Raw genomic sequence first — 12603 nt, forward strand, 5'->3', positions numbered from 1 at the left:
TAGATAATCTTTATATATAATATATTATAATATATTTATATATATATATATAGATTACTATTTATATCTTATATTATATATATAGATAATTATTTATATTCTATCTATATATAATAGGATCTATTTATTTATAATATAATCTATATATGTCATCATATATTTATTTATATATATATATCTATAGATATTTATTATATATATATATATAATAATAGATATCTTTTTATTGTATATATTAGATATGTTATATATATTTTATTATCTAGATATATTTATATTTTTCTATTTATAGATTCTATTTATTTTATATATATAGATATATTTATATGTTTATTCTATCTATATCGATATATTTATATATATAATATAGATATATTTATATTTATATATAATAGATCATTTTATTTCTATATATATCTAATGATATTTATTCTATATATATATATATGATTTATATTGATCTATAATATATAGATATATTTCTATATATATTATATATATACTATATTCTATATTTAATTATTATATATATATATATATATATAGATTATAGATATAACCATTTTCCTTACATAATTTCAAAGTAACTATTTTCTTACATAATTTCAGATTAACATTTTTTAATCTTAATGTGTACCTAAATCAAAACTTTAAAATTTTACATTTATATTTCCAATATCTACCTTTCAGATCTATGACAAATTTACAGAAAACTAAAACTAAAGAAATAATGAAATTTACACAAGCATAAACTAAAATACACAAGAATCTACATACTACAGTATATATACATTCAAAGGTCTTCTTCAGCAAGCTAAATGACCGCAAGACAGTTAACCAGAATAGCATTCACGCCTTTCACAGAGCTGGCTTTATCTTCTTCACTTAAACAATTTCCTTACTTGTTTGAATCCTACCAGTCAGTGCTAAGCCCACCATAGCATACGCAACATACAATTAGCTAGAAAATTAACAGCACAGTTGGTATTCTCTTCTGTAGAAAAAATGCCTGTCTAAGATACTTTCAAATGCGGGTTAACAAAAAATAATTTATCTTGTGGGTAACAGAGAGAACATAGTGCATATACCACAGTGTAAAGATTTATAATGAAAAAATGCACTTTGTTGCCATGAGAATCATACAAAATAACAATTATGAATCCCATTCCAGAATATGATGTTTCTCATAACTTTATTGTAATGTATGGTATACTTTAGCTTGAATTATCACTAAACAGAAAATATGCATTCTAATTAAAGACTCGGTTCAACAATTAAAATCATATACAACTTGCTCATCAATACAGTTCAAAATATAATTTAAATTCTACTGCTCATCAATACACTTCAAAATATAATTTAAATTCTACTGTCACATACTTATTGGTGCCAAGAAATGGGTTAAGAGTATTGTAACTTCAGTCACATAAACTGTAAGGCATACATTGAAGTCTATAATAAGTGACATGAATAGTAAAATTTTTGTGGCCAACACACAATTATGTGCAAATAACTTAAGCTTTCAAAGTCTGCAATTTCCTCTCCAGCACTAAATGACCTCTAGGTCCCAGTGCTTGGCCTTTGGCTAAACTCTATATTCAATTCAATGCAACAATTTTAAAATTCCGATTAACAAAGATAATTAATAATTAAACCAATGTCTCCAAATTTGCATTGTAGCCAATAAAGCACCAACTACAAGAAACTTGTAATAAAGAAAGAGAATGGGATAACGAAAACTGGGAACTAATATGAATGATAGGAAAACCCATAGGGATAGATGCCTGATCTTTGGTGATATATCCTTACTAACGACTGTCTTAAAGCAACATTAAGATTTATCATGACTTATTTAGGAAGATAATATACTTGCTGTTACATTTATTTACGAAAACAGTACGTTGGTAGTGCTGGCTACACAATGAAAGCTTTACGTACTTAGACAAAGGAAATCTATTACACCTAAAAACAGAAGGGATTTGTTTCAACTTGTGCTATGTATTCCGAAAAAATTGCAGCAAAGTAACCTCCTGCCAATACCACTCCTATTCTTTTTATTCTGGATACAAATCCCTATGTTGCAGTACCAGGCAGTGAAGAACATTAATACACAACCCTAAGAGTAGAATCCACAATGGTAAGAGAACATGATAAGAGGGAAAACTATCTGACTTGCTTTCCAATTTCAAACATAAAATTACCATAAAAGCCATCTTCAGTATAACAGCACAAACAGGCCACACACGTTGCAAGATCGCTGACACCCGCTGATGAGCTGTACGGTGGTGAGAGCCACCTGAGCCACCAACTGCTGTGCGACATTCATTAATCATTTTTATACTTATGTATATGAGTAATATTGCATCATAAAACCACATTGGTATGAAAACAATGAACCAGTTCCACTTTGTTCTTTGATCTAGCCTCAATGCCAATAGAATAAGAAACACTAAAAGAAGAAACCAGGTGAACAGTGCTCGGTGTAACATAGCCATGGCTACTCCAAGTCTCTTGCCTGAAAGACAAGGAATCATTCAAGTGCTGTCTGTATTTAGATTTGACTGATGTGCGATGGCATATCGATATGCCATACAGGGAACTTAATATTGAATCCAATACAAAATACTGCTTTGCCTTTAAACTTTTTAAAACATTACATACATTTGCAGTGCCAACCTATAAATATAAAAAGCTAACAAATGACAACAAATATCCTAATATAATATAAGACAACAATCTATGTCTCCATTTATTACATATTGACAACTTGTGGTCTACAAGCTGCATACTCAATCAAGCTCTCCACTTTCTTGTAAGAATGATGCTGCTACTGTGCTTGTCATCTCGCTTGTCCCATGAACAATGCCCAGTACGGGTATATCTGGCTGGCCCTACATTCACAATCTGGAAAGAAAACATACCTTATAAACATAGTACAGGTGCAAGACTAAATCAGAAATAAGAGGTAATTTGTTGAAAGCATCCAGAAAATTGGTTATCTGAACAACTTAATAGAAAAAATAAGAAAATTATATTTAATGAGATGGAACCAGTAAGTGGGAAAACCTACAAGAATATCTAAAGAGCAAAAAGAACAGGCCTATGGGAAAAGTCATGTAAAACTTCTTTAGCATCAGTTTGGGCCAAGAAAATCATTCAGAAAGGCTTTTACAATGAGGAACTACAAGAAATTAATAACTCACATCACATATTTGTCAATCTTTAGCAGGTATTCAACAGTATCAAGACGAATGACTACAAAGGCAGATGATAGCAGGAACTCATACTGAACAAGATCTAAGCATCAAGTCTGGAGCAGGTGTTAGAAGAATATGAGATAAATGTCCTAGTCCATCAGGGCTATAACTGTTTATTACAGTAAAAGAAAAACATTCAAATTACAGAAAGGAGATAACATGAACATGGAATTGCTGCAAGCAAATGCCTGGTGTTAACAGCAAATACTGCAGAGTTGGTCATCTTAGAAATTTTCTGAAAGATGAATATGTACCGGTATGCAGAAGAGTGGAACCAAAAATCAATGTAAGCAAAATAACAATCAAGGAAATCAGAAAGGAAGTAAACAAAGAATTACCAAACTTTGCTGCAGTAAAAAACAGGTTTTGATATAGGAAAACCCTATATTTGGTAGTCACTGTTGAATCCTCAAGGAGTTAGTTACCTTTCCATGGTCTAATCAGAGCTCCATGAATACCAGACTAATGTCAATGAATTCTCTTTTAGCTGGTCTTGTGGCTGGGTATTGTCATAATGATACACATTATAACACATGATAGAGTATAAATGGACTTAGGATAAGAGGGCTATTACTCTTTTCCTCAGCAAATGCTAAACCCAGTTTACCTACATCAAAATCCACTCGAAGAAGTGGTTATGCACATATGCGGTGTCATATTTTTTTTCATATTTTTTTACATGTGACCAGAAATGTATGAAGAAGCCATTACTTCTGTTGGTCAATATAGGATAAACCCTTACCCAAATCCCATGTCTTTTCATCAGGGAAGAGGGAGGGCTTTGAGGGCTCAACAGGGACTGCCAAAAATAAGTTTTTCCTACGTCAAAAGCTGTTTTTTGATAGCGTAGTCGCTGTCTCGTCCTCAAGGGGCTTTACAAAGAAAATGACGGGTGAGGAAAAGCTCTGGAATTTTAATCCCAACCAGTTATCACTGGTTATCAACACCATAAGCGGCATTATGATGCCATAAATCACAAAGTTTCGGCTAATGTCAGTTTTTGCTTATTGGCACACCCCTGGGAACAAAACCCCCACCGATAGCCGGGACTGCCTGTATACCAGTTACTGGCAGGGATTCCGTTCTTGGAGGGGTGCTGATAAGCAGAAACTGCCATTAACCAAACCTTGGCGAATTATGGAGCTAGGTTTCGGTTAATGGCACCTAGTTAGGTACATTATAGCACCATAACTCTATTACCAGCACCTTATGGCGCCGATAACCGAAATGTGGCCTGTTATGGCACCATAAATCATCTACTGAGATTAGAGAATTTTTATGGTACATGTATGTACTATGTTCATTAATATTTTCAAGTAATAATAATAATAATAATAATAGTATACTTTATTAAAAGTAAGGCTACTTCAGCAACATTACGCTTGTAGAGATTCTTCTCTATTTTTTGAATAGCGGCTTTCTCAGTATCACTTAAACAGGCTAGTAGAGTGCCTATGGAGGTCATTTTCAAATGCGGGGCAAGATCAGTGTATATAATTTTATATTTAAATTTTACAGATAAGCAATGATACCATAATCATCAAAGCATAACACTGCTGAAGTAGCCATTACTTTTAATAAAGTATGCTTGAGAGAGGGTCTGCTTTCTAAGTAAATAATAATATAATAATAATAATAATATTAATAATAATAATAATAATTATAATAATAATAATATAACTGTAATACAAAAATTCTTATGTGATATTATTTCAAAGAAATAAAATAACCTTTTCATTTCCCTTTTAAGTAAGGACAACTCTTCTCTCTCTCTTACCAAGATGAGAGAATTATGGAACTGTATATGTTTATCAATATTTTGAATATTAATAATAATAATAATAACATAACTGTAATTACGAAATTCTTAGAAAATAGACTTTTCCTCATCTTTTGTTTTTAACTGTATGAGAAGCTGGAAGCTAAAGCTGTCAAATATGTCAAGTTAATGTGTCAAGTGGGGGTGTTGCTGATTTGCAGGCCAATGATATTCTCTCTCTCTCTCTCCCCAAGATACGTATGTCATAGTGATATCTCGCTCTCTATTTTGGCTGGAAGTGTTAGAGGTATGTATGTTTATATCTTTAAGGGTACTAATATATAAAATAACTTTGAAATTATATTAATATTAAAATGACTGAAATTAAATTAATAATATAATCTCAAAGATTAATACAATAATAAGATAATAATTTAAGGTAAATTTTATGTAGTATGTTATTTAACCCTTTAATGCTGACTGGACGTATTAATCCTCTACGAAAATTGTCTGTCGGGTGCCAAACCGACGTATGGTACGTTGACGAAAATTTTTTTTTTTTTAAATTCGCGGAAAAATAGTTATAGGCCTACTAGGCAAAAACTTTTGAATCACACGCCTTGGGGGATGCTGGGAGCTCACGGATCAAGGTGTTGTTTTGTTTACAATCGTTAACCAGGCGCGCAAGCAGGAATTTCTTTCTTCTCGCACTAAAAAGCACCAGCGGTTACATGAAGCATTATATATGAAAATGTGCGCAATTTCATGTAGAATACAACAAAAATCAACTCATGGTTGTAGATTTTATCAGTTTTGAAATATTTTCACATAAATAACGATAAGTGCCAAAATTTCAACCTTCGGTCAAATTTGACTCTACCGAAATGGTTGAAAAACGCAATTGTAAGCTAAAACTCTTATATTCTAGTAATAATCAATCATTTACCTTTATTTTGCAACAAATTGGAAGTTTCTAGCACAATATTTCAGTTTATGGTGAATTTATGAAAAAACTTTTTCCTTACGTCCGCGGGGTAACTCTTTCGAAAAAATCAGAAATTTTTTCGTCCGATTGTCGTAATGTTTGCACCATTTTAAATTTGCCGTTACATAAAGTTTTACATATGGAAATGTGTGCAATTTCATGTAGAATACAACAATAAAAACTCATGGTTGTAGCTTTTATCAGTTTTGAAATATTTTCATATAAATAACGATAAGTGCCAAAATTTCAACCTTCGGTCAACTTTGACTTCACCGAAATGGTAAAAAAACGCAATTGTAAGCTAAAAATATTACTTTCTAGTAACATTCAATCATTTACCTTTATTTTGCAACAAACTGGAAGTCTCTAGCATAATATTTCGATTTATGGTGAATTTATGAAATAAACTTTTTCCTTACGTCCGCGCGGTAACTCTTCCGAAAAAAAATAAGAAATTTTTTCATCTGATTGTCGTAATGTTTGCACCATTTTAAATTAGCCGTTACATAAAGTTTTATAAATGAAAATGTGTGCAATTTCATGTAGAATGCAACAAAAAACAACCCATGGTTGTAGCTTTTATCAGTTTTGAAATATTTTCATATAAATAACGATAAATAGAAAGAATTCGTCCTTCGGTCAACTTTAACTTGACCGAAATGGTAGAAAAATTATATTTTAATGATAAAACAAGGTTTCACATATACTTACCAAACAATTACACTAGCTGTACGCTTTCTTACCTGGCAGTCGAAAAATCAAATTCCTGGCGGCGGTAGCAGCGCTGCCATCGTCTGTGTAGGTAATACAGATGCCGCCCACTTTTGGGAATACCTGGTACTGCTGAGCTTTAGACTTCAAATTCGTTGAGCAGCAACGTCCACATGTGGGGAGGAGGGAGGGCTCTGATTATGTAATTGTTTGGTAAGTATATGTGAAACCTTATTTTATCATTAAAATATCATTTTCACATAAGTGACTTATCAAACAATTACACTAGCTGACTCCAAGAAATAACAGTCATGTGCTCACATTATATATAATGTCTGCAGTACCTTATCTTGTGAGAGAGCAGCTACAGGTAGATACGTACTGCCTCTGGTCGGCGCTCTCATCACATGTAGGAAACATGGCAGTAAAGGCCAGGGTCGTCCGTGTGTGAAGGACTTGGAGAAGACGCTTATTTTGACACAATTGGATATCTTAATAACCACTGAGAAGTCCCAATTGATTCCTACTCAGAGGATTCTCTATTACGGATGATTCTCTCTAGCTTTTCGGGTTTTTCTTTCCCTGAAGGAGAAAGAATCCTGCCTGTCGCCAGTCCAACAGTTTCTGGTTTGCCCATCCTACTCAGCTCTCGAATGGATGAGCCTAGTCAGGACCCTGGCTTCACTGGAGAGTTTGTTAAGTCACGATGCCTACACATGAGGCCACTTCAGTTCTTGAAAACAAATTGGTCCTGGAAGACACAGTCGGACTCGCTAGTTTTCCCCCTGATGGAAGAGATAACGTTGGATCTTCATTGGTGGCTTTCAGGGAAAGATTACAAGAAGGAATTTCCCTAGTCGTGTCGAACGCCGACCTGCAGTTCTTCTCAGATGCCTCAGCCAGCGGATGGGGAGCCCTCCTAGGAGCCAAGAGAGTATCAGGTCTGTGGACAGAATGAGAAAGACCTTGCACATCAATGGGAAGGAATTGAAGGCCATCCTTTTAGGAGTACAAGCGTTCGACCTTTAGTCACCGGAGGAAACATAGCAGACTACTCGGCCAACACCACAGCATAGTCGCATGTGCAGAAGCAGGGAGGGACCTACTTGTTCTCTCTCAGCAAGATAGCCGAAGATCTCCTCACCTGGACGAACAAGAAGAGGATCACCCTTCTTCCAAGATTGCATAAGGGAGAATGAACGTGATTGCAGACGAACTGAGTCAGGTAAATCAGGTGTTACCAACAGAAAAGACTCTGAACAAGAGTGTGTGTCAGGACCTCTGGAAGCTTTGGGGAAGACCATCAGAAGACCTGTTCACCACATTGAGGGACAATCGCCTTCCCCTTCCTGTTCTCCTATTCCAGAACCACTAGCGTGGAGAACAGATGCGATGTTGCTAGATTGGGCAGGACTGGACGATTGCGCTTTTCCTCCCTTCGGAATGATAAGAGATCTTAAACAAGCTTCAATCGCACCAGAATGTGACAATGATCCTAGTAGCGCCATTCAGGCCCAGGAAAGAGCAATTCCCGGACCTCCTCAATCTGCTGGTGGATTTACCAGACTACTTCCACAAAATCCATCGCTTCTCAGATAACCCCATTACAACCGATACCACAAAGGTTGTCCGCTCTGGTCTTGTCAGGAACCTGGTCCGAGCAAAAGGGTTTCCGCGAAGGGCGTCAGAAGCTATTGCTAGCTGCAGAAGAAGCTCTTCTGCCGAGCTCTACCAGTCCCAGTGGAAAGTTTTGGGTCATGGTGCAGACAACCTGGCATCTCTTCTTCTGAAACATCTATAACAGAAATTGAGGAATTTTGTTATTTCTGAGGGACACCAAGAAGTTACATCAGTTTCCAAGCATGAAGAAGTGGAATGGAATTGGATGTAGTTTAGGGTGGCTCAACGGTCCCCAATTCGAATCATTGAGTTCGTTAACCATGAGAGACTTAACTAGGAAGACACTATTCCTAGTCGCCTTAGCCACAGCAGGCAGAGTAAGTGAGAGTCCACAAGGCCGGAGAAGTCTCCTTAGGAGGAGAAAGAAAACTCCCAAAGAAGGACCTTCTCCTGTCGCATAAAACCTGTAGTTTTTATTTGCAACTACGACTGAGGGAAGGTGAACGAAGCCTTGCCTGACTCCCTCTTCTTAGCAAGCCACTCTTCTCTTCTTTCAGTGCTTTCTTCGAAGATTGGTTTCGGTAATCCCGAAAGCGTTGATCTCATATCCTTCACAAACATCGGCGGAGGGGAATAAAGCGAAGCTCATTCAAAAAACAAATTCCGTATACGTCTGCAACAGGAACCTTAACAGACTAGAATAAGCAGAAGAGGGCTTCGAATCTTGGTCTTGAGTTCCTCTTCTGACAAGACGGCCGATACCACGTCTTCCTCTTCCATCTGGCTCGTTGTCTTCTTCAAAAAGACCATCAATTCTTGAAGTTGATGTTTAAGGAACCCAGACCGGAATCCTCTAGCAAGGGTTTGGCCTTCGCATCATCCTTAGGCGAAGACGATGTCGTGGCTGTCGTACGGCTCTTCTTTGAAAACGAACGACTGGGAGTCGAAATAACACGAGACGTATAAGGCAAACGAGTCGAAGCAGCTCAAGATGTATGAGGCGAACGAGTCGAAGCAGCTCGAGGCGAACGAGTCGAAGGAGATCGAGGTGAATGAGGCGAACGATTCAAAACAGCTCAGAACGAATGAGGCGAACAAGTCGAAATTCCTATTGACACACAACTAGGGTTGCCGTATTGAGGAATTTCGTCTATAAGTGTGGCTTTCTGGTGACATCTGGCAACTCCTCATGGCTTTTCCGACCACAGGCTATGGCACTGAATAATGAAATTCTTCATTTGCCTTTATGTAGAAAAAACGGCACCACTGCACACAACGAATCCAACGATGCGAGTCAGTCTCACAAGTGTGCGAATGTAACACACCTGAATGTCTGACTCCGTCCGAAGATACGCTATCCGTTGTTCAGCTATACGCTGAACAACTGGGAGTCGAAACCACACGAGACGTAGAAGGCGAACGAGTCGAAACAGCTCGAGACCAATGAGGCGAACGAGTCGAAACTCCTACCGATACACAACAAGGCGAGTCAGACTCTCAAGCGCTGTAAAGCACGTGAGCGTATGAGTCGAAGCAGCTCGAGGCGAAAGAGGCGAACGAGTTGAAACAGCTCCAGACGAATGAGGCGAACGAGTCGAAACTCCTACCGATACACAACGAGGCGAGTCAGACTCGCAAGCGTGCGAGCGCTCTTAACAGGCGGCGACGTCCCTCTCGTATGCTGGGCATGACTCTTCAAAAGACGCGACGCTAAATCACTCCACACTTTTCGCCTCGACACAGGCGACTGCACTTCTGAGTCAGACAACAACTGTGCGTCACTGATATCTACGCCCTTCCAGCGGTGCTTCCTGGGCACTTGCGAGTCGACTACGTCGACAGAGTCGGCGACTGACCGCGGGCAAACTCCCCCAGTCTCCCTTCGACCTCCGGTATGTCTTCTCCCGGGAGCTGGGGAGTATGACAGTGACCTTCGTCTAGGAGAACAGGGGGAACGGACAGCCGCCTCCTCGGACACTACACTGACACTGACACTTGGCCTAACACTGGCCTTATCGCTTGACTCTTTACGAACGCACTTCTAACATGGAAATGGTGTTGGGATCGGAACATGGGATACCTGGTCTGGAGTAATTGGTACTGAAGTTGGAGGACTATCAAAAAATGAAATATTAGATAAAAGTGGAGAAGATAGTGACGGTTTGCTCGCCTCTAAAGGCACGGAAGTTGTCTCTACTCTAGTTTTACTACACGCTCTAAGCGCTGTTTCCTTCTCCTATTTTTGTCCATTTTATCCAAATGGGCTTGAAAAGTCTTCCAACCTTGTTCATCTAAACTACGACACTCATCACAAGTTAATTCCTTGCTACAGCACTGACCCTACATTAACATATTTTGGAGTGCGGATCGTAACATAGTTTAGCTAATCTAGATTTGCAGCCACTGCTGCAAAACCTAACTGAAGAAGACCTAGCATCAGACATCTTCGTACTTTTTAATAACTAGGCAGCTTACTGATGAAGCAAAAAAGCCAACCAAGAAATTGTACATCACCAAAAAGAAAAAATCCACAATGGCGACGAAAGTCGACTGCAAAAAACCACCGGTGTTACCCCGTGGCCGGCAGAAAATGAATTGAAGTCTAAAGCTCAGCAGAAACAGGTATTCCTGAAAGTGGGCGGGATCTGTATCACCTACACAGACGATGGCAGCGCTGCTACCGCTGCCAGGAATTTGAATTTTCGACTGCCTGGTAAGAAAGCGTACAGCTAGTGTAATTGTTTGGTAAGTCACTTATGTGAAACTGCAATTGTAAGCTACAACACTCACAGTCTAGTAATATTAAATCAATTACCTTCATTTTGCAACATATGGGAAGTCTCTAGCACAATATTTCGATTTATGGTGAATTTTTGAAAACGGTTTTTTTTTACGTCCGCAAGTTACGAATTCATGCATCATTTTGTGATAATATTTTCTCTGTGTTGCCTTGATTGTTTTGCAATGTGTTATACAGTGGTTCCCCCGTATTCGCGGGGGATGCGTACCAGACCCCCTCGTGAACAGTTACAACCCGCGAATGTTTGGAACCCCTGTATAAACGCTAAAAACAGCCTATTTTGTTAGTTAAAACTCAAGAAAAACCACAACAAATTTTCATACTTAGTTTTTTTAATAGTTTTATCACAAAAAGTGCATTTTATGATGAAATTGATAAAAAAAAAAAAAAAAAAAACAGGAATTGTGGATATTTCTCATAGAAAATTACCGCGAATGCACGAATTTTCCGCGAATAATGCAGGGAAATGTTCCCCAGAGAAATCCGCGAATGTGTGAGTCCGCGAATCCGGAGAACACGAATACGGGGGGCCCACTGTATACCAAAATGATTGCAATATAGTGTACAATACAAAAAAAAAAAAAAAAAAAAAAAATTAACTTGTTAGCTTTAACCCTTTTGCTCACAGCGCGATTTGTATACATATATGAAATTTTTTTTTCGCGCTGTCATATATCCCAATATTTATATATGATAATGATATTTTTTTTCATTTCTGATGGTTACATACTAAACTTCAGGCAATGACAAAAAAAAGGAGCCAAAAATAAACTCTTAATCTTGAAAACTAAGCGTGTTGTGATTTTTTTTTTTTCCCGCTTCGGCGCTCACTCGCGAACGCCACCAGCATACAGGAGACGATTTTTAAAATACTGCTTCGGCGTTTAAGGGTTAAGGTATACATTTGGTATTTGAACTTTCAAGATAAGCAGTTATAAGCATTTTTAGAGGGGGTACTAAGTATTTGTAGATTTTAACTATTTGTGGAGGTCTGGTACTCATCCCGTGAATACAGGGATCTACTTAGTCATGGATCAGTTAATCACGGGTTTTTCCTTGGACCACTTCTCAACCTATATTGCTGGTATGAATCGCAGCATTGCGGGCTTGTCCTGGTAGGCTAAGCCTCGGCCGCAATCCATAACCACCAACATGCATGAACAGATTCACATTATGATATTAACAGACAATAAAATTAATAAAACCATTCTCACCTTATATATTATTTGCATATCTTCACAATAAATAGCCTATTCATGGAATAATTCCACATCATTGACATCAAATTGTACTTGGAGTGAGTGACCAGCAACGTAATGTAAACATTTAGTTACAGTGCGGTCACAGCGACCTTTATCATTCTAACCTTTTAGAAATGTTAATAGTAGTGTAATTATGGTAGTAATAACATTTAGGAAAACATTAATTTTCAATTCGAACTTCATTATTATTTTCCTATAACTTAATTAAC

General features: G+C 37.3%; 2 protein-coding genes across 2 annotated transcripts in view; both read right to left on the reverse strand.

The window, feature by feature from the left end:
* Window positions 1-1574: 1574 nt before the first annotated feature.
* LOC135219247 (transmembrane protein 60-like) lies at window positions 1575-2534 on the reverse strand. Its single transcript, XM_064255844.1, has one exon. The coding sequence runs from the start codon at window positions 2532-2534 to the stop codon at window positions 2055-2057; it is 480 nt and encodes a 159-aa protein (XP_064111914.1). The 3' UTR covers window positions 1575-2054.
* A 232-nt stretch (window positions 2535-2766) lies between these two features.
* The window catches only part of LOC135219246 (F-box/LRR-repeat protein 12-like), a 99872-nt gene continuing 90035 nt past the window's right edge, over window positions 2767-12603 (reverse strand). The window contains exon 5 of the mRNA XM_064255843.1: window positions 2767-2904. Within this exon, the coding sequence (XP_064111913.1) occupies window positions 2794-2904 (111 nt within the window). The 3' untranslated portion in view covers window positions 2767-2793. The remainder of the gene's footprint in view (window positions 2905-12603) is intronic.

The sequence above is a fragment of the Macrobrachium nipponense genome, chromosome 1 (genome assembly GCF_015104395.2).
Source record: "Macrobrachium nipponense isolate FS-2020 chromosome 1, ASM1510439v2, whole genome shotgun sequence".
NCBI classification, from domain to species: domain Eukaryota; kingdom Metazoa; phylum Arthropoda; class Malacostraca; order Decapoda; family Palaemonidae; genus Macrobrachium; species Macrobrachium nipponense.